This window comes from Ylistrum balloti, unplaced genomic scaffold (assembly GCF_031769215.1).
Source record: "Ylistrum balloti isolate Yb309-2 unplaced genomic scaffold, AGI_CSIRO_Ybal_v1 Utg370242, whole genome shotgun sequence".
Taxonomy (NCBI): domain Eukaryota; kingdom Metazoa; phylum Mollusca; class Bivalvia; order Pectinida; family Pectinidae; genus Ylistrum; species Ylistrum balloti.
Window position 1 is genome coordinate 1,971,693 of NW_026782196.1, and position 23,491 is coordinate 1,995,183.

A 23,491-nucleotide genomic window follows, 5' to 3' on the forward strand; every position below is an offset into this window, starting at 1 on the left:
GTTTTACAGTCTCTACAGGAGATGTTGCGCCTTACAATCACAGGCTACCACAATACACTTTGATGGATATTGATATTCACAAATCTCTGGTGACTGTGGTCTGATTGATCAAAAAAGAGAGAAACTATGAAAACTTGTTTCATTGAAAGTAACACTGATATCTTACACATTTTTTTTTGCAAAAGTATTAATAGATATGTATATTTGCACTGATTTAAAGAGGTTGTAACGAACAGATATTAGCATATATTTCAGTGGTTTGCTTGTATTGAATTTTGTTTACAAGATATTTGCATTTGACAATATAGCATATGTTTGTTGTTTTGAAAATTTGTTTACAGTTACCTGAATGAATTTTCTTACCTTTTTCTTCCCTTCATAATTATACAACAAGAAAATACACAATCATTCATATCGACATTTAGGTCTCACTCTGGCTATCTTCTATAAAGGTTATTAGGATCCCACATTGAAGATGCCTGTGACGTATTGTAATCAATCCTTTCATCTTGAGTGCAATATGTTCACCATATATGTATGCTATATTGTAATCAGGTGTCTCTCCGGCTGTCTGTCATGTTTTTGTTTTGGCACAATATTTTAGGATTTGTTAAACATATTTCACTCTCAAGATTATAGGATGACTTTTAATTTTCAGAGGTTTTAGGTCAAAGTCATTTTTACTTTGAATAGAGATGAAAATATATAACATATCATATCTGAATGTTGCTGATAAATATTTCTTCTGATAAATGAAGTGTTGTTGAGTGAAATTAAATGATTTACCACAGGTCATCAGATAAACATTTAGGGTCAAATTTCAAATGTGCAACTGACTAATGTTTTAGATCAAATGTCAAGGTCAAATTTAAGGTATTTCACTGTTATGACAAAATGAAGTATAATTGGTTGAAATTAAATGAGAAGCCATGATCATATTATTATAAGTCAAGGTCACCATGTCTCAGTGGAAGGTCAAATTAGAAATATTTACTTATATTTCACACACATATTGAGGTTTTATTTTTCACTATTTTCATAAATGTAAAAAAATCTCGAAAAATCTTCAAAAGTTCATTCTTTTCAAGGCTATTATGAAAATTGGGTTTTGTAAATTTTTGGTTGATACTTACATATTGTAACCACCATCAAAATTAGGAATTTCTATGGTATTCAGTGTTGTTAATATCACAGGAAATCTTCAATTTGTCCCTCCAGTAATACCTTGTGATTTTAAGTCTGTTTATGAGATCACTTGCTCACAGACATGTTGTCATTTGATTCGTGGCGACAAACGTTTTACTCTGACATAATGTTCATTAATACGTGGGGTGATTGATAGTGGTAAGGTCTTATTACTCAGAAATATTTACTTGATCAACTGTTTTATTCACATTAGCAGTCATTGTCTATACTGACGTATATATTGCACATCATTTGACGTTGATAGTGAGACTTTATCACTCTCACATTTTGTATCAAAAGAAATGTTAAACAAGATATTAAGAATTTACATTGTATCACAGTATATAGCTAGCACAATTGTTACGTCTATATATTCATGATGTTAATTGATGACTTGTAAAGTATACACATCCAACAAGGAACCACAGTTTCCACATTAACACAGAATTTGATTTGGTTATTGGACCGACATTTGTGTTACTCTGGTGTAATTGTCCTGAAAAGAAAAGGAGCATCAAACATGATTATTGACTGTCTTGACAACAGTAACATTTTATAGTTCAGTATATTACTTCTGTCATGAATACATTACATTTTACCCTCTACATGTACCTCTCACTTTGATGGCTTAAATTTTGTTCTAAACAGCGACTGATTTAAACTTTTACAACATTAAAACTACTTCTATTGTGCAGAATTTTACTCATTGGTTATTCCTCATGTTGGAGGCATGTATTTACATCATAGTAAAATTTAGTTTTACGTGATTGATTTAAGTTTATGTTTGGTAGAGACATAACATTAGATGTAAAACCATTTTATAGTAGGTTTAAAACTTAATGTAAGATGAGTTTGTGATTAACATGTAAAGTTACCTGTAGTTGAGATATGACACGCATACTCTTTGTTGAAGAACTGTACAAAGCTTGTATCATAGAACTTCTTTTCTTCTTCAGTAAGTGGACAGTTCAAAAATATCCGATTTATGCAGGAGTGATATGTGGCAAATAATCTGAAGGAGAAACAGAATATCATACTCCTGAATAGTCTCAATCTACAGGTGTATGTACAACGCCTGAAATTGACCATCATTTCATGCCACCATATCTTTTATTCTGATGTTAAGATGTACTTTCAAGGCCAGATTTAAATATGGATGTTATGTGGCATGATTTTAATGATAATTGATAGTCATTTCATCTCAGATTTTTTTTATGAGTTATTGAAAGTTCTGAACAATTTTAATGTATCAGATTTACTTGTTGAAAATGTAGCATTTTTTCATAGACGAGAAAATGGACAGGTACCTTTCTTCCTTAAGCAAGACTTTATATGTAGTTTGATTTTGTAGATACTTGAATTAATGTCATTACTGTGTCGAAAAGTGTCATCATTTTACAGACTGATGTAGCCATCTCCAGACAGTTGCCGTTAATTTAATATAATTTAGAATGATTAAGTATTGTTACACATTGAATACTGATTACTTCATTACCTCCCTTTATCACATGGCTCTGTGTTCAATACCAGCTGACAAACAACTCTGACAACAAATGGTGTTTCATTACTTACTGACAGATGTCTGTGGTGGCAGTGGGTTTAAAGATACCCTTGTACAGGGGATCAGACAGGTTCCGACACTCTCGCTGGCCATACGATATACAATATCCACCAACTGGTTCAGGTTCACTCCTTACTGTAGAAATATTTGTTTAAATTTGTCTCAAACATATTGCAATGCTGTGACATTTTGTACAATGTAGTTGATAACTTCTGACTTAGACAAAAGGCAAAAATGTACAACTTAAGGTATATATAGTAATTGATTCATTGAATTCTTTTGCACCTCAGTTGACCTAAACATCAGACTATTAAAATTCAATTAACACTCATCGACTTACTATAATTTAATTGATATTCAGATTCATTAAAAGTTTGTACAACTCAATGAAAATGTCATAGCAACTGTTTATGTTGATATGTGCTGTTGTGACATAATACATATACAGCCATGAACGTTCCATTGATTCATTCAAGCTAATACTAAATTATATTTTTCCATTGTTTCCAAAAGTTTTTACTTGTATGGTAAAAGGAGAGATTGAATTAGTTATCTGTCTTACCTGGTAAAAAGTTGCAGGACACAACACAGTAAAAAAGTAGGATGATGGAATGCAGACCGTGCTTAGCTGGTGAAGGAAAATCCAGTATAAAATCAAACTTCATTTTCAGACACGCCTCAGTTGTATTTTAACACACCATGTAAAGTTTCACATTGATCAGGTTTAAAAGTGGCCACACTTTTAAATGTGCTGTTCTGAGTCCAACCTGAACATATTGTTATTTCCGAGTTGACATCAAATGTTATTCCAGTTTTCTTAGGGGCAGGATAGCAGTAGTCTGTGTTAATCAGTCATAAAATAAATAATCTCATATATTGTAAATACATTATATACAATCCGGTTGTAGATGTTTACTTCCTTCTCCTTATATTCTAACTCAAGTGGTATGGCTGTTTTATGCTTAAACGTTATTAAATTTAATTTTGTCAATACTTAATTTAATCTTATCGATACCTAATTCTAAAATAAAAGTTGCACGTACAGTTTTGTACACTGTGAAGGCTCACACTTGGTCCCCGAATATTTTTAGGTCTAAATTGATGTTATATATCGTAATGATAGATTAATGAGAGCCAATAGAGAATATCAACCTAGATGTTTGTTAATATACCTCATTCTCCTTAAAGTTTTAAGCTAGTACATCATGTGTCCAGGTCCAGAGCTTGTGTGTTGATGGGAAGTTTTGTCACACATTGAAGGATATCCTGTACATTGCTCTGTTGAGAAATGATTCATCCGCTTGCAAATTATGTTTAAAGCATCATTCGGGTCAACAGTCGGTGTTCTAACTTTGTGTTATGTCCTTGTCGTAATATGGACAATCCCTTATCAAGTTACATTGTACTTATTAACTAAGTCGATGTACCGCTTGTTAAAGTCATCAGCAACTTGAGACAAATGTTTAGTGTGATTGATATCGCCGTTGTCTACAAACATAGGCATGTAAAGATAATCAAATTGTCCTGTTTTGCATCTACAACCAACTTAATTGAAATACAATTTATTTTTAGATTTGATATCAATTAGAAAATGATTAAATATATGTTTGATATACAAGATTGAAGCTGAGGGTTCAATACTCTCATTATGTGGCCCTAATCACACCCCTGGCCAGTGTTCAAAGGTCCCTTGACTGATTTGTATCGGATTCTGCACCAGGTGCAGTTTTACAAAGTTGTGTTATCCTGATCACTGTTAAAGTAACTCTGTGACTCCCAGGCTTTTATTTTATAACCTGTTGATTATCTTAAAACCTTTGAGAAATAATTTGAAAAAGGATGTGATTTATTTTAACTAAGTTTACAGATGTTGGTAAAAAATAGACAGCATGTTAAGTATACTTTTTAAAATTCTTGATTCTTGAGGTAATTGAATATTTTCTATTGCCTAACCCATGGCAGTTTTTATCTGTAAAAGTAAAACAGACTTGTGTCATGGTTGTGTCCTTGGACAGGACACTTTTACCTTATTGCTCTGGACAGAATGTGACAGCCTCCCATATGTTGTTCAGTAAATAGCCACCAGCTATTACAAGGGGAACTTGCCTCAAATTGATCCTGGATGGTCATAAACCAAGCCAAATTATCATTTGATAAAATGATAATATGAAAATTAAAAAATTTCCTATGTATATATAATTGTTTATGAAATATATATGCAGCACTAAGTAATTAAATATATTTGTATTTAAATATCTGTTTCATATGAATAACAATCAACCTGCGATTGATATACCAAATTTTGTATTAGTTATGTCAAACCTAATTCAACTGTTCCTATTTCAACCCTAAAATTTATTTAAACAGTGGTCCCTGTGGAAACCCCAGGGTTTATTTAAATAGTGGTCCCTATGTGAACGCTAGGGTTATTTTGAAATAGAGGTCCCTGTAGGAAGGCAAGGGTATATCTAAATAGTGGTCCATATAGGAACATGAGGGTTTATTTAGATAGTGGTCCCTCTCAGAAGCGTATGGCCTATTTAAATCATGGTACTAATGGAAACCCTGGGGTCTATTTAAATCATGGTACCTTTGGGAACCCCAGGGCTTATTTAAATCATGGTCCCTTTGGGAACCCTGTGGCCTATTTAAATCATGGCACCTTTTGGAACCCAAGGGCTTATTTAAATCATGGTATGTTTGGGAACCCTGTGGCCTATTTAAAATATGGTACCTTTGGGAACCCTGGGGCCTCTTTAAATCATGGTACCTTTTTGAACCATAGGGTTCTTACATTATCACATTGTTAATGATGGTGTATTTAGTTGCCAAGCTAGAGAGATAAGGTTACTGCTAATGTATCTTTAACGATAAACAAATCACTCTGTCCCATACTAAGGTATAAAAGATTAATTATCTTCAATTTTAATTGTGTTTCAGATAATTAGGTGTGATCAAGAGTGTTACTCTGGTAAATACTTGCAGCAAAACACAGCTTGGCTTAAGAGAGCACCTTAGCTTGATCAGTGGGGGGGTTCGACTAATAAGCCAGGGGTCCTGATTTAGATACCTAGCGGCAGAATTGGAATAAATAATGATCGCTGTTAATTGTTGTCCATGTAGGGACTCGGGGAATAACACTTAGCCATGCCCAATAAGCATTGCTGTAACCCCAGGAAAATTTGAGGACAAGTTCTTTTCTGGATGGGGAGTATGTAACCCTGGTAAATGCTAACAGAATATACTGCCAGTCTGTGGACTAGTGAGCCAGGGATCAGGGGTTCAAATCCTAGCAGTGGCATTGAAATAAATAATGATCTATGATACAATAGAAACATAACTCACTTGTGCTGCTATTCCTTTGTGACAGTGGACTCGTTGTGGTTTGTGTGTTAAAGGAAGCTGAGAAACAGACTTATCTGCTGAGTTGCGGTTGTGTCCGTGTGCAAGACACTTTACCCACTTTGCTATGGCTGGTTACAGGGCCTCCCTTATGTTGTTCAGTGGGGTAGCCACTAACTACTACAAGGAGACCCTTCTTTAATATAACTCTGACTGTAAACCCATCTTCAAAGTTTGAAAGAGAATTACAAAGATCCCCATAGATGATTCATTCAATGAGACAGTCAATCTGATTTGAATATTGTTCAATTATCAATGGGGATAAATGTTGCTCATTAATACCCTGTTAAAGCAATATGTTATTTTATGTTAATTTACCTTATTAGAAAGAGAAGGAGTATATAAATAAGACTTTGTAGAGCAGCTGATTGTTTGTAAGAAGAGGCCAATGACCAGAATTGGGGGTTCTTGACACCCATTCTGTGTTATCATTGGGTTCAGCCCAATAGCCCACTTCTCTACTTTATACTAAATACCTAATTAGGGGCAGAGCCTGACAATGCATAGAGGATGACGCCCTAAACACTTAATGTATAAAGAAGTTTTCTTGTACTGATTTTGTAAGATTGTGTTGATATCAGTTTTTATCTTTGAAAATCGGTGAACTGGGGTTATTCTGAGCTGAAGGACTTCAAACAAATTGTGTTGATATCAGTTTTTAGAAAATCAAACAGTTATTCTGAGTGATATTAGGATACAAACAGATCCTGAGTGATACAAACAGATCCTGAGTGATGTCAGTAGATACAAACAGATCCTGAGTGATATCAGTAGATACAAACAGATCCTGAGTGATGTCAGTAGATACAAACAGATCCTGAGTGATATTGGTAAAAACAAACAGATCCTGAGTGATATCAGTAGATACAAACAGATCCTGAGTGATATTGGTAAAAACAAACAGATCCTGAGTGATATCAGTAGATACAAACAGATCCTGAGTGATATCAGTAGATACAAACAGAATGAAACTAACTCCTAATTCAAAGTGATGTTGGTTCATGTACTCAAAACGTAACAATACTAAATTCAGAGTGAAAGGATTTTTAATGCATAGACCTGAAAATATTTTCTTCAGATCTTGTTCATAGACCTGATAATAGCATCTCTAGATCTGGACATAGACCTGATAATAGCATTTCTAGATCTGGACATAGATCTGATAATAGCATCTCTCGATCTGAGTCGTAGACCTGATAATAGCATCTCTAGATCTGGTTCATAGACCTGATAATAGCATCTCTAGATCTGGACATAGATCTGATAATAGCATCTCTAGATCTGGACATAGACCTGATAATAGCATCTCTAGATCTGGACATAGACCTGATAATAGCATCTCTAGATCTGGGTCATAGACCTGATAATAGCATCTCTAGATCTGGACATAGACCTGATAATAGCATCTCTCGATCTGAGTCGTAGACCTGATAATAGCATCTCTAGATCTGAGTCATTGACCTGATAATAGCATCTCTAGATCTGGACATAGATCTGATAATAGCATCTCTAGATCTGGACATAGACCTGATAATAACATCTCTAGATCTCAGTCATTGACCTGACAACAATATCTCCAGATTCGGGTCATAGTCTTGAAAAAAAAATATTATAAATCTTGGTCATAAAATGGATTGTAGTATCTATAGATTTGTGTCATTGAACTATTAATAGTATCAACAGATCATTGACCAAAACGCCATTGGTTGAGTAGCCTACATATCTGTGTAGTATGTGATTAGAAGCTGTTTTCACTGCCATTGTTGTATTTTTTTTGTTACAGAATGAGCTGTTTCTGTTAGTGACAGATCAAGGGTTTTTGAGCGAGCGTAATGTGGTATGGGAGACGTTATCTAACGTGGAAAACGATGGCTATTTTGTGGATGCCAATTTCGAAACTTACAGGAAGTCTCCACCTAGTGAACCGGTCATACCACCAACACCCATGAACCCAGAGGAGCAAGTTGATCAAGAGTTAGTAAAGTGATAATTTCCTGTGTTGTTATAAATGATCTAAGCGTTGTGCTATTCTGTCAGCTCACATGCCAGAGGGGCAGTGTAGGTGAAATCTATAGAGATGTGGAGCCCAGTAGGGACATAGACACAAAATTTAGCAATCATACTTGATTGGTATAGGTTATTGTGATTTTAGTAAGTACAAGGTCGTTGGGAAATTAGAGATATCAAATTTGGATCAATAAAAATACCATAGGATGATTAGTATACTGTTAAAATATTTATAGTTTTAAGGTGGAAGTAGCTAGAGAAATGTCCCATAGATAAGCAGGTGACTCTTATCTTTTAATATTCAAGAGGGAAATCAAAATCTGATTGTTTAGATGTAAGTCAAGTGTGTTTCTGTTACTCCATGTGGCTACTCTCTTTAAAAATGAGCTTCTTCATTAAAGAAGACAGAGTTTATCATAAGGTTGATGTTTTGATATTCTTTTTTAAATGTTTATTTTCTCAGTTGTCTTCAGTTATTTATTGAATGCAAAATGTGTTTACCGTTACCTATATTTAACTTTGTATACTATGTTCTTCACCCATACTTAATTATTCATAGATTGATTGCCTTAGTTACAGGTTTGTTTGTCCGTATACAGTAAACTAACTTCCTTAGAGTAGGTCAAAGGTTATATATAAATGTGCAATTTTAGTGTACCTGTATGTAGTTAACTTTGTTACCTGTAGGTGTTGATCTGTATTGCTTGTTATCTGTATGTATAAATCAGTGTTGACAGTAAGCTATCTCAAGGTATTAATCTGTGTTGACAGTTACTTGTATGTATTAATCTGTGTTGACAGTTACTTGTATGTATTAATCTGTGTTGACAATTACCTGAATGTTTTAATCTGTGTTGACAGTTACCTGTATGTATTAATCTGTGTTGACAGTTACCTGTATGTATTAATCTGTGTTGACAGTTACCTGTATGTATTAATCTGTGTTGACAGTAACCTGTATATATTAATCTGTGTTGACAGTTACTTGTATGTACTGTGTTGACAGTTACCTGTATGTACTGTGCCGATAGTTACCTTAATGTTTTAATGTTGACAGTTACCTGTATGTACTGTGTTGACAGTTACCTGTATGTACTGTGTTGACAGTTACCTGTATGTACTGTGTTGACAGTTACCTGTATGTACTGTGTTGATAGTTACCTGAATGGTTTAATCTGTGTTGATAGTTACCTGTATGTACTGTGTTGACAGTTACCTGTATGTACTGTGTTGACAGTTACCTGTATGTACTGTGTTGATAGTTACCTGTATGTACTGTGTTGATAGTTACCTGTATGTACTGTGTTGATAGTTACCTGAATGTTTTAATCTGTGTTGACAGTTACTTGTATGTACTGTGTTGATAGTTACCTGTATGTACTGTGTTGACAGTTACCTGAATGTACTGTGTTGACAGTTACCTGTATGTACTGTGTTGACAGTTACCTGTATGTACTGTGTTGACAGTTACCTGTATGTACTGTGTTGATAGTTACCTGTATGTACTGTGTTGATAGTTACCTGAATGTTTTAATCTGTGTTGATAGTTACCTTTATGTACTGTGTTGACAGTTACCTGTATGTACTGTGTTGACAGTTACCTGTATGTACTGTGTTGATAGTTACCTGTATGTACTGTGTTGACACTTACCTGAATGTTTTAATCTGTGTTGACAGTTACTTGCTGGCTATGTCCCTGCAGCGTGAGCAACAACTGAGAGATGAAGAAATGGACTGGAATCAGGACAATCACAGACAGGATCCACAACAACCCCGACTGTCTGAGTAAGAGTTATATCCCTTTGCTCTACTCTGTTATTTACCATGAATGTTATAACAAAAGGACAATTTAATATCTGAATAACTTTTTTTTTGCTGTTAATGATTCATTGGTTAAAAAACATGAAACATCCCTTTTTTGTTCAAAATGAGAATTGGCGACTGAGAAAATATCAGTATATTTCAGATAGACCTGGTAATTAGTCATCCACTTTGATCCTGTGTATCTGTCCACTCTTCCACACTTTATCTTATCATGATGTAACACCTACAGGCCTACATGCATAGGTCAGCCTAGAAGAGGGGTGTGTCATTTACAAACTACGATATTTATGTAACTTTGGTGTACATTTTTACCTTAGATCTACATTAAAGGGAAGGATTGTTCAGGCCTAATCAGGACTACTTGTCTGGAACTTTTTGGTTGGGGCATAGGTTCATCACACTTGTGGAATGGGTTTGGGGCGGTGATAATTGTTTGTAGATAGTGGCCTACACAACATTGGGTGAATATCCAATGTGTTTGCATTGACATTCCCAATCCAGTTTGTGTTCTCATGGGGTTTGGTTCAGTAAGACAGCCACCTGAGTTACTTCAATATCAGAGACCCTGTCTCAAAATAACTAAGGCTGTGCAATAAACACAGATTCACACAAGTTACTCATTTATCTCTCTACTTGTTACAGTCATGAGTTGGCAGCTCGAATGCAGGCTGAAGAGGATAAACGGTTAGCTATGGCTGTACGAAGGCAGGAGCAACGCCAGCAACAGCCCACATGGTCATCAGGGGGTGGGACACCACAGCACCACATGGCCCATGGAAGTCGTCCAAGGGAGCGCACAACCAGAGAACCGAAATCAAAAGAGAAAGAGGTTGGTATTCCAACATGAAAACAGATTGTTTTGCAAAAAGAGAGTTTCATAGGAAGCCACCAACACTGGAATTATATTACAGGAAATTGAACATTGAAAAAAAAATTCAGACACATTTATGTTTTTTAATTTTATTTATGTTTTTGTAATTCTGAAATGATTTTAGATGGTGTTGGTGAAAACATAAAACAACATTCACACACACATACACACCCTCACACACATACACACACACCCACACACACACACCTACACCCACACCCATATACACACACACACACAAACACACACACACTATCAAATACTGATATATATCATCATCATTATGACAGAATTAAAATAAATCAACTCAAATACAAAACATCATGATCACCCTGACTTTATTGTCTTCATATACAGTAGATGTAACATGAGCTTCATCACTTCCATCCATTCTCCGTCCATCTGTCCTTAAACAATTCTTGTAATTGCATTTTTCTTAAATAATTACTGGAGGTATCTTCAAATATTATATGTAGGTTCCCCATGCTCCCTAGTTGTGCATTGTCCCATCTTAAAAGTGATATGGCCGAAAATGTGGCTTTCTTGAATTTTGACAGGAATAGTTTGTAATCTTTATTTCTGGTGAAGCATTTGATTTATCAATCTCCGTTTTCATATGAAGATTCCTTGGTACATAGTTGTGCATAGTTCATTTTGAGACCAATAGGAAAAAGAACAAGGGTGGACAGGTGGCTGTCATGATGACCTATAGTCATCGTGCTTCATCCGTCATCGTCCAAAGTTCCTAAACTTTTGGCATTTCAAACTTCTCAAGTTCCACTTGCATGAAATGATCCTGAGATGGTCGTGACGAAGTGTTGTTATTTTTCGGGTATGTTTGAAATTCAAGATGGCTGCCATCTTGAGAAACATATTTTAAACTTCTTCTCCAGTTCCACTGGTGCCGTTGAGCTAAGAATCGGTGGGAATGTTAAGGAAATGTAGCCAACAAAGTGTTGTTATTTTTTAACCTTGTCAAAAATTCAATTCAGCAGACAGGAAGGCAATTTTGTAACATGATTGTGCAATCATGGTTTTCTTGTGCAACACCTTTTTCAAACTTCTCCTCAAGTTTCACCAGTTTGATTGAGCTCCAACTTTACTGTCAAAAAATAGGTTAAACTTGTTACAGTCACCTACTCCTCACCAAATCTACCATCTGCGTCATGGAAAACATCTTTTTAGCAAGATTTCATTCAAAGTAGAAAAAATAACTCTTATCCATGCTGAAAGTTTTTGTAGTCAGATGACCGTTAAGGCCCATGGGCCTCTTGTTTTTAAGATGTGACGGATGGATCATTTTTCGGTCTTAGTTTTGCAATATCTAATTTTGAAACTGATTAGAAAATCAGTATGGCTGACTGGCAACCTTATTGGATTTTGACAGTCATATTTTTTTTTGGAGAAGTACGGATGAATTTTTCAAAATTTAATATGTAGGTTCCCTTTGGTCCTTTGTTGTGCTCTTTTGATTTGGGGACTGACTAGAAAACAAAATGGATAACTGGCATCCATCTTAGAATGTGACAGTAAAACTTAATTGTTGCTATTACTTCAGGATTCTTCTTCGATTTTGATTATGAATGATTATCATTATTTCTTGAATTACTGGATGGGTCTCCTTGGTCCCTTGTTGTGCAATTTTAATTTTGGACTTGTCAGAAAAACAAAATGGTCAAAAGGCTACAAGCATGGATTTGACAAGTAAAGATTATTATAACTGTTTCTTCAAAGGAATTTTTAAATTCCCTATGATAAAGAGCAAAAGCAAAGAAAATTTCCAAATTTTAAAGACCAAATAAATATAAAAAAAGGAAAAATTTTCATAAAAAAAGAAAAAACCACAATGCCTAACTAGTATAATGAAATATGCATGTTTTATTCTTCAAAGAAAACTTCACCTAGTATTTAATTATTGTATAACAACTTGATTTTGTTAATTTCAGTGCTGTATACTATAATGAAGGCTTCACCAAGTGTCTACATCACTGCCTGTTATCCTTCCTGTACCTCCCAAACAGGCAGGTGATCTCGTATCCATGGAAACAACGCGTGTTTCAACACTAGTTACCTGTATACCACTGGGAACAGCTACAAATATTGTTATTTTGGTATCCATGGAAACATGTTGTGAAGTATGCTGTTTGTATCCAAGAAAACAGCTATCTATAACACATATGAATTTTATTTTGTGAAGACTCCTATTGGCAATTCTCTATAAGACCATGTACTCATGGCAGCATCCTTTGGAAAGGAGCAGTGTCCTGTGGACTGGGGATCAGTGTCCTGTGGACTGGGAATCAGTGTCCTGTGGACTGGGGATCAGTGTCCTGTGGACTGGGAATCAGTGTCCTGTGGACTGGGGATCAGTGTCCTGTGGACTGGTGATCACTTTCCTGTGGACCGGGGATCTGTGTCCTGTGGACTGGGGATCAGTGTCCTGTGGACTGGGGATCAGTGTCCTGTGACCTTTGGACTGGGGATCACTTTCCTGTGGACTTGGGGATCAGTGTCCTGTGGACTGGGGATCAGGGTCCTGTGGACTGGGGATCAGTGTCCTGTGGACTGGGGATCAGTGTCCTGTGACTGGGGATCAGTGTCCTGTGGACTGGGGATCAGTGTCCTGTGGACTGGGGATCAGGGTCCTGTGACTCGGGATCAGTGTCCCGTGGACTGGGGATCAGGGTCCTGTGGACTGTGGACTAGGGATCACTTTCCTTTGGACTGTAAATTAGTTTCAATGGCATTGGGATCAGTTCATGTGGTCACACTAAACATATTACTAAGAAACACTTTGAGATGTATGACAGTAAGTTAAGTGAGAAACAGTTTGTTTAAGAATACTTGTAAGACATCCCTATAGTAGAAATGTGTTCCCATATGAATATGTTGGAAACTTTTCACCAATCACACAATCAGGGTCTGCTAGATTGGGTGTGTTTGTAGGCATTAAGTTTGGACAGAAAGTATAATTATATAGGTACCAGGAAGAAATGGATACTAATTCATAATGATTTATATCTGTGTAGGTAAATTACTGCATAAATATGGCTAACATGGTGATATGATGTAATGTGTAAGTTTATCATAAGTTGTATAAACAGTTCTATATAGCATGCTTATTGTCTGATCAGTTTGGCAGACATATTACCCGATCAAAATACTTGCGTTATGTTCTTACAGATGTTAAACAATTATACAGCTTACATAGTGAAAAATTAAAGTTATTGTCGATTGTCCCATTATTTAGGAGTAAATATTTTTATAAAGTGTAGCATTCTGTTTCAGTGAGATCATACAGAATTATTGGAAAAGCTACCTTATCATGTCAAAAGTTATGCAATCATATTTAATGTCAATCTTAGACACAAGATTTTTTTTCAAAATAAAGAAAAAAGTATGAAAAAATACTAATTATAATCAGTAGCTAAGCTATCAGCTTGTCTTATTGTATAGCAATAGAAGAGCATTTGGAGAATAACTTTTATAGAGTAAAGGTATTCAGATGTAGAATTTTGCTTCAGATGGAACAAAGTACATTCCCAAATTATGTATAAAAGTCAATCAAGTGGAGCTGTATGAGCATAAATGGAACCACTAGAGTGTAATATATGTAACATTGAATTGGCAAGGTGTCTTTTTTTTTAATTGCTTGAATATCTTTGTTGGCTTTGAAACTCCTGATAAGAAATAATTACGGCTTCATGTATATAGGACTATCATTACTGATAATAGATATTTAAAGGAAATTTTAAGCCCATGATCAGCGGTGGCTTGTTTGATGGTACTATGGCCGTTCAAGTCACTCATGGTCTATCAGTCTGCCTTTGTTATCAATTTCATTCAGGCAGTACTGGAATACTCTTTCTGTGATATTCAGGCCAATGAAATGGCGGACAGGAGGAGCCCATATATATATTTGACAAACTTTTTAATCAAGCCCTGGGTGGATCTTAGTCATACAATTTTCATGTTCAATATTGAGACTGTTTGGAAAAGTAAAATTACCAACAAGAAGCCATCTTGGATTTTGCTGGTTAAAGTTTGATATTTTTTTCTGAGAATTTATGGATGGATCTTGCTGAAGTTTATGTCAGTTTTCCTTGGTCCCTTTTGTTTATGTGTAATGTTAAGACTGATAGGAAAACAAAGATAGTCTATATCAACATATAGTCTATATCAACATACTACAAAACTGATAAATGCTCTAGAGGTACCCTTTGTAATTCTGAACAAAAATTTGAACTGCTGTCACATCTGCAGTTGAAAAAATTCATGATGTATCAAGATGCATGTATTAATGTTTTAATAAAAGATTAGTTGATATCGAGCGGACAAGGCGATGCAGTTGTAAAACACTGGCCTTTCTCCGAGGTTTAATTTGAATGTAAAAAGGTACAGGGTTTTACCTAAGTATTTCAATAAGACCCCATATGTGCTTCAATATGTGCTAAAGATTGTGATAACTATAAACTATTACTTTGTTTCACAATTATTGTAAAATAAATGAGGTGTTAAAACACAAATTACTATGAAAAATTATAGCTATTTTTAATGATCTACATTGGTTTAGGAATTACTTTTTTGTTCCTGATAATTGGTTAAATCTGTCAGTCAACTTAATGCATCATTTGAAGAAATAGTTGGGTGTCTCAATTTTCAGTGTCGGTCTTTCTCTGTACCTTCCAACATCAAGATACCTTGTACCATCACGGCCTAAAAGACCGATTCCCACACATTGATGTAGTTCTTTATTACCTAAATATCAGAAAAAAATTACAAAACCTGGAACTCACTATTTGTACAGAAGTCAATAGTATAATGATCGCTTATAGATTGTGAAATAGAAATTGATGTCTTCCTAACATGTTAACAATATAGACTAGTTCATGTCACTAGAGTCAAAATGACACATCATTGTTGTACTGAAACAGTTTCTGTAAAATCATGTAAAATTACTTCTTAAAGAAATAAAAGTTTCATTTTTTGATTGTACCCTTTTATTATATAGATATTATTTGAGAAATACATTTTCAGACAGAAACTATAACAACATATGAATGTGGAAAAATTGTCTCCAAGATACTTCCAGAGGATGTGTGGTCAAATATTCAACTTTAAATCATTTGATTTCATCACCTCATTACTAAACTTACTTGCAGATTTACAGTAAATGTTAGACATTTTATTCCACTTTAGTCCATTATTCAAATTACCAAATAAAGATTGCATGTCTTATTTCAATAAATGTAAGATGAACAATTTAAATTAGATTAAATATATATGTCTTTTAGAACATTTTGCTACTGAAAATCCACCTCGAAAGAGGAGTGCAAATGGTCTTGAGATTTTAGTGTGAGATAGGTACTATATTTGTTTAACACTTCTATAGTTTGTATACTTGATAGCTGTCTTGGGAAAAATGTTTATTTTTCACATTGACCTTTTTGTATATAGAAGTCTATTGGTCTGGGTGCTCTAACATTGTATAGATTTTACCATTGTACTTGCATGTCTTATGAAAGTTTTAATCATTATTATCTGATATTTATTGAAAAGGGATGAAAGTTCATGAAGGTCACTCTCATGTGATCATCCATATTTATTGTGTTTACTTGTTGAATGTGTGATCATGAGGTCGTGTGACCTGTCATTGTGCTTGTGAATGACCAAATGACATCTGTTTTCTTGTTTTATTTGGTACTATTAGAACGCTTTGGTCAAACTGGGACATGAGGTTCATTGTTGATGTCATTAACACCTACCCAGCAATAAAGTCTTGTATGTACCACTATGGTATGTACCACTAGGTGGCACTGTAATCTAATACTGTAACTTCCTGGTGGAGAGACCATTAGGTGGCATTGTAATTGATTACTGTTATTTTCTGATGAGGATGCCCCTAGGTGGCACTGTAATCTATTACTGTAACTTCCTGGTGGGGAGACCATTAGATGGCACTGTAATCTATTACTGTAACTTCCTGGTGGGGAGACCATTAGGTGGCACTGTAATCTATTACTGTAACTTCCTGGTGGGGAGACCATTAGATGGCACTGTAATCTATTACTGTAACTTCCTGGTGGGGAGACCATTGGGTGGCACTGTAATCTATTACTGTAACTTCCTGGTGGGGAGACCATTAGGTGGCACTGTAATCTATTACTGTAACTTCCTGGTGGGGAGACCATTAGGTGGCACTGTAATCTATTACTGTAACTTCCTGGTGGGGAGACCATTAGGTGGCACTGTAATTTATTACTGTAACTTCCTGGTGGAGAGATCATTAGGTGGCATTGTAATTGATTACTGTTATTTTCTGATGAGGGTGCTCCTAGGTGGCACTGTAATTTATTACTGTAACTTCCTGGTGGGGAGACCATTGGGTGGCACTGTAATCTATTACTGTAACTTCCTGGTGGGGAGACCATTGGGTGGCACTGTAATATATTACTGTAACTTCCTGGTGGGGAGACCATTAGGTGGCACTGTAATCTATTACTCTAACTTCCTGGAGGGGAGACCATTAGGTGGCACTGTAATCTATTACTGTAACTTCCTGGTGGGGAGACCATTGGGTGGCACTGTAATTTATTACTGTAACTTCCTGGTGGAGAGATCATTAGGTGGCATTGTAATTGATTACTGTTATTTTCTGATGAGGGTGCCCCTAGGTGGCACTGTAATCTATTACTGTAACTTCCTGGTGGGGAGACCATTAGGTGGCACTGTAATCTATTACTGTAACTTCCTGGTGGGGAGACCATTGGGTGGCACTGTAATCTATTACTGTAACTTCCTGGTGGGGAGACCATTAGGTGGCACTGTAATCTATTACTGTAACTTCCTGGAGGGGAGACCATTAGGTGGCACTGTAATTTATTACTGTAACTTCCTGGTGGAGAGATCATTAGGTGGCATTGTAATTGATTACTGTTATTTTCTGATGAGGGTGCCCCTAGGTTGCACTGTAATCTATTACTGTAACTTCCTGGTGGGGAGACCATTGGGTGGCACTGTAATCTATTACTGTAACTTCCTGGTGGGGAGACCATTGGGTGGCACTGTAATCTATTACTGTAACTTCCTAGTGGAGAGATCATTAGGTGGCATTGTAATTGATTACTGTTATTTTCTGATGAGGGTGCCCCTAGGTGGCACTGTAATCTATTACTGTAACTTCCTGGTATGGATACAGCCATTTGGCAACATAGTCTCATATCACTGAAAAGGATAAAAAATGCACTCATCAGTAAGCAATAATGGTTTAAGTACATTAGTTATTATTGTTTTAAAATGATATGCTTCTGTTAATGGTGAACATTGATTCACATACCTCGGTGAAAATAAAGGGAAACTGTTACAAGCCAAAAGAGACATTCATGGACACCACTAGAACCATTTCCTATTTTCACTTGTCTTATCAGCATCCAATATTTCATCACATGATATACTTACTTGTTATAAATGTTGGATCTTGGACAAGGTTATTATATTACTTGAACAATGAAATTCAGCTTTAGACAACACTTAGCATTAAGTCACACAGACAGACAATCTATATTGAAAGGTTTATGGTTAAAGATATTTTGGAAGTATATATTTTCAAAACCAAGTCTTGTCTATTAATAATTGAGATAAAAGGAACATTTTGTGACTTTGGATCTTAAAGATGAACTAATCACTCAATATTTTATGTAAATCAGTCTCGTTTTGTCTAGAAATATATCAGTATCTCCTATGGCTCAGGGGATCTAACCCAGAACCTCTGGCTCAGGGGATCAAACCCAGAACCTCTGGCTCAGGGGATCGATCCCAGAACCTCTGGTTCAGGGGATCGAAATCAGAACCTCTGGCACTGGGGATCAAACCCAGAACCTCTGGCTTACATGTCTTACTATCTTCCAATCAAATAGAAGAAACAGTCTCTCTAGCTGAGCGATATGTTGTGGTTAGTATTTACAAGGTACTAACAATAAGTTGTTCCAACACACTTGGATTTTTTGTTCATATTTACTTCTGATTGAGGAGAATTTACAAACAGTTCTGATTTTGTGAATTAGATTTTCTTAGTGTTGATAAGTTACAGACTGAACCAAAACTTTTTTTCAACATTTGAACCATTTTGTTACAATCTATCCTGAACAGATGTTAGTTTTAGCATTGAATGCTTTTTCTGTGGAGGAAATAGACAGTCATCATTTGTGTTGTGAAGAAATTATAAATTTTATATGGCATTTTGTGTTGTTTTGTGTTTGAACATTTCCCAAATTAGCTAATTGCAGAGTAGTTGTATTGAAATTTTTTTGTCTCCAGTTTTAAGTAAAATATTGCCTTGTGATTTGACTTTGCCAATCACAAAACAACAACATGAATCTACATGTCTATGATTGGCAAAGTTAAAGATTAAGTTCAATACTTTTAAGTGACCCTGGAGCCAGATCTTTACCATAAATTATGTTTCTATTTTAGCAGTGTTACCGATATTGTTACCCCACTGTCTTTCCTAGTTGTACCCTTAATTGATATTGACACATTTATAAAATTTGATTATTGAGTTAATTAAAAACTGTTTTTTTATCCACGAAATATACAGAAAATTCAGATTTTGTCAGTGACAATATTAAGTTGTGATCCTTGTCTGGGACATGTGTAGGATCATTTCTCGGTTATTTTCCGTTGGCTGGGTACAGAGATACATGTATATGTACTGATAAACTTTTGGTTATTGTCATTGGAAGTTTGATGATAAATGACATTGTGATTTTATTGATGTTATATTAACTAAACAGAAAAAAACTTTTCCCCTTCAATTCTTTGGAAGCTGAAGACAAAGGAAGAGTCGAATAGGTGTTTTTTTTTTTGTATTTTGTTGCTTAGTAAGATTTGGGAAAAAAAATGAATATGAACAATTTTTAAGATAATAGCAGAATATAATTGATTTTTACTGCATTGTTTGATACAGCAATATGTATTGTTTGTATGAGGTTTATGTTCATATCAGTGTTATACAGTGCCAAGTATAACCTCCTTTAGCTGGGCACAACTGCTTTGCTTTTTCCTTTTCCTGGCTGGGTACAAATATAATATGACATTAATACCCCTGGCTTGGCATAAAACTGGGAAAAATAAGCTAATGGCACAAATGGCACAAATGTCGTCATATTCACTTTCGTGACTGAATACCAATGTATCGGAATATCTACTTTGCCAGATACAAATAGTATTAAAATTTATTTGCTTGGCCATATAAAGTGTAATTTTGGTGTGATTAACAAGTGAGAAATTGCTAATCTTTGGTGAATTTAAAGATTTCTATTCTACAACCAAAATAAGACTAATGAATATGAACAGATTTTTACTCTCTAAATAATAGTTTTATATAGGCACACAGTTTTTTTTTGTTTTTTGGGGTTTTTTTTTTTTTTTGTCATGTGTAATGATATCTAATAAATGATTAATTAAATCTAGATTTATCTTGGATATGCATGCTGTGTAAGTTTGAATTAGATGATAATTTCTTTTTTGCCATTTTGGAGTTAAGACTTTAACTTTTGATGTAGACTTCAGAAATCAGTTACATGGTTCAAGTTTATGCACAAAAAAAAATAAAAAAATAGATGTTGATGTGGTAAAGTTTACAGAACTTCTTTTTCAAAATCATGCTTGAATTGCTAAAATAGTTCTTTCTAAGAGCAGATATGTAACTGATAAATATTATTTTGAAAGTGTGTCATATTCTTAGATCAGTCTTCCAACTCTGATAGCCTGTCTGCTTGTCACCCCCTGGTGGTAGAGTATGTAGCAAACATAAGGAAACTCCAGTCTAGTTTACAGATATATCTCTACTACCACATTGTAGTTGTGCTCTCAGTACTTTGGAAATATTTTTACTACACATTAAGCTTATTCTTTGGAAGACTGGTTTCTGTTGAATAAAACAATTGTCAGATAAAAATGTCTTTGTTAAAGTTATTTTAATATATTTTCATTCTTTCTTACCTCTTGTGATAAAAAATGATGATTGAATGAATCTGCTTTTGTTTTGTCATTTTAGAAAAATTATTGGTTTTTGGTCATACAGATTATTGGCATTTTATTATTTTTTTTTTAACGAAAACTTGATAGAGCAGGTGACAGGCGGTTTTTCGACTAAACATAACGCAATTTTAGTTTCAACCTTTTGCCTTAGCCTCAGGAATTACACATCATAACGTTATTTTAACTTTTAAAAACATTACGTTATTTTAACGTTAAATTCTAACATTTTTTTAACATACGTGTTCATTTCATGTAGGTTTAACGTCAAAATTTAACATTAAAATAACAATATTTAAAGTAACGTTATTTTGACGTTGTTAACGTTATGAAAAATTGATAGTGAAGATGTTATACCAATCAAAGCTTTCTGATTGATCGTAAAATTCCTCGAGTTGCCACGCAACCAAGGCACAATCGTATGCTATATAAAATGCCGTCATTTCTTCAAATTAGTGTAAAGCATGCACACGATCGCTATGAGACAAGCAAGTATTTACTAAAAACTTATCAAAACTAACAGACTAGGTGTCTTGACACTTTTCAGACTGATATCATCATCAATCACAAACTAGCATTGCTCTGGTTTGTTTGGCGCGACAATTTACCCAAATATACCCAAATACACCCAAATCTTTCACAAATATACCCCAATATACCCAAATTAAGCCATATCTTACTCAAATATACCCAAAATCTACCCAAATATACCAAAATCTTACCCAGATGTACCAAAATCTTACCCAAATCGTACCCAAATATACCCAAATCTACACCAAATATCAAATCTACCGAATACCGCCCACTTATCTCATACAAAAATATCGCGAAAACAATTTTTATATAAATAAGATGCTTCATATAAAATAAACCAAAAACAATATAAAATCCACATGAAAATGAAAATACGCGTAAATAATTATTTCATAAATATAATTATCTTGCTGTAAGATTTCGCAATATGTATTTTCCCCGTTGCTTCTCATTACTGAGAATGGTAAAGGATTAAAAATGAAGACAAACACAACACATCATTCTTTAAAACTGTTATTATTTTTTAGATATCAACATTATATTGATGATATACAATGCTTTAAATAATAAAAATCTGTTTAAATTATCAGCATCTTAATGCGATACTATCCCCACAGTACCAGCGCAACATTACACTATTATACAGGTATGGCCGTTTCAACTAGGACCGTTATTGTAGTGAGGCTGTTTTGACCATATACCAAATAAATCATGAAATATCATAATTGCGGCATAATTAAGAATCTCGTGGGGAATAAAGTATCTATGGTAATGAATTAAATTGTCCAGAAAAGAGGTCGGTCGATTTTGATAAGCTTAGGATTTCACTTTTCAAGGGAGACAATCGCAATTGAGAAACGTTATTGACCTGAAAAATGATAACAGGTAGATTAAATTGTTAATATTGGTGGTAATTGTGTAAGATTTTTGTATATTTGGGTAAGCTAATGGTATATTTAGGTAAGATTTGGCTTCATTTGGATATATTTGGGTAAGACTTTGTTTTATTTGGGAAAGATTTGGGGTGTATTTGTGTATATTTGGGTAAATCGTCGCGCCAGGTTTTACGTCTTCGAGACGGGACAGTATGGCGGAACGCACAGGATTATGGGATCACCCACACCTAACAAGTGATAATTAGCGACATAGAGAGTCGTAGACACTTCAGAATTACCTTTTTAAATATTCCATATAGTAAGCGATTAATAGGTAGATTCTTCATACATCGTTTACCAAGTTCCATGTTTATGCTTGTGAAATTAGAGACTTCATTATACACTTGAGAACAGTATCTTCAATCTTTGTTTAAAAGACACCAAATGAAGTTAGTGACAACAAAAGATATGTACTTAATATGATAATGATGAATGATATACAAAGTTTCAGTTTCATATAAACTCGAGAAGTTGGCACGTGTGTGCTTTTTTTCATATACAAATAGCACGGCTTATCGTTAAGTGTCGTTAGACAGAATTGTGTAAAATGCTGAAGGAATTAAGCGACATTAGTCGATATGTTGTTGACATGGTCGTTGTGACATAGAACATGCCTCTAAAACCTGATGATAGTACACTCACTTAATGTTACCTTATATTATAAATACCTGTCTAGAAGAAAGTACGTCAGAGATGCGAACATGAATCATCATATTGAAAAAGTATTGATATTCTTTTGTTATGTAGAATTTCATGCATCGCTGCCTTTACATGGATAACATATTTATTTTGAAAACTGTCATTATTGAACGGGTACGACTAGAAGTATGCTACTGCATCCATGATACAATAGATGAAACATTATTCAGGAACGGAAATAATCTAGATTGAAGTCTTCTTATCAGCCAATCAAAAGATAAGAAACGGCGTTAGATATTGATTCTGCTATGAGTTTAACATGCGTGCAGAGTTCACATATCTTCGACACTATGTTTTGGTGTATGCATAAAGTTTTTGTAATAGCAGAGCGAAGGAATCCGACGTACGTGAATGTCCTCTTCCTGTGGTAATGGGGCATGTTATACGTAACATACGAATGAAATGAATATATAAACAACAGCATCTAGCTGTTAT

General features: G+C 34.7%; 2 protein-coding genes across 2 annotated transcripts in view; one reads left to right on the forward strand and one right to left on the reverse strand.

Moving 5' to 3' along the window:
- The window catches only part of LOC132552304 (ubiquitin carboxyl-terminal hydrolase MINDY-1-like), a 28,009-nt gene extending 17,183 nt beyond the window's left edge, over positions 1–10,826 (forward strand). Inside the window, exons 6-8 of the mRNA XM_060216466.1 lie at positions 7,932–8,122; positions 9,833–9,940; positions 10,622–10,826. Of these exons, the coding sequence (XP_060072449.1) occupies positions 7,932–8,122; positions 9,833–9,940; positions 10,622–10,826 (504 nt within the window). The remainder of the gene's footprint in view (positions 1–7,931; positions 8,123–9,832; positions 9,941–10,621) is intronic.
- LOC132552268 (uncharacterized) lies at positions 1,369–4,003 on the reverse strand. Its single transcript, XM_060216423.1, has 5 exons — positions 3,919–4,003; positions 3,309–3,585; positions 2,758–2,881; positions 2,061–2,197; positions 1,369–1,681 (listed from the first exon to the last, which is right to left on the reverse strand). The coding sequence occupies exons 2-5, from the start codon at positions 3,409–3,411 to the stop codon at positions 1,560–1,562; spliced, it is 486 nt and encodes a 161-aa protein (XP_060072406.1). The 5' UTR covers positions 3,412–3,585; positions 3,919–4,003; the 3' UTR covers positions 1,369–1,559.
- Positions 10,827–23,491: the final 12,665 nt, after the last annotated feature.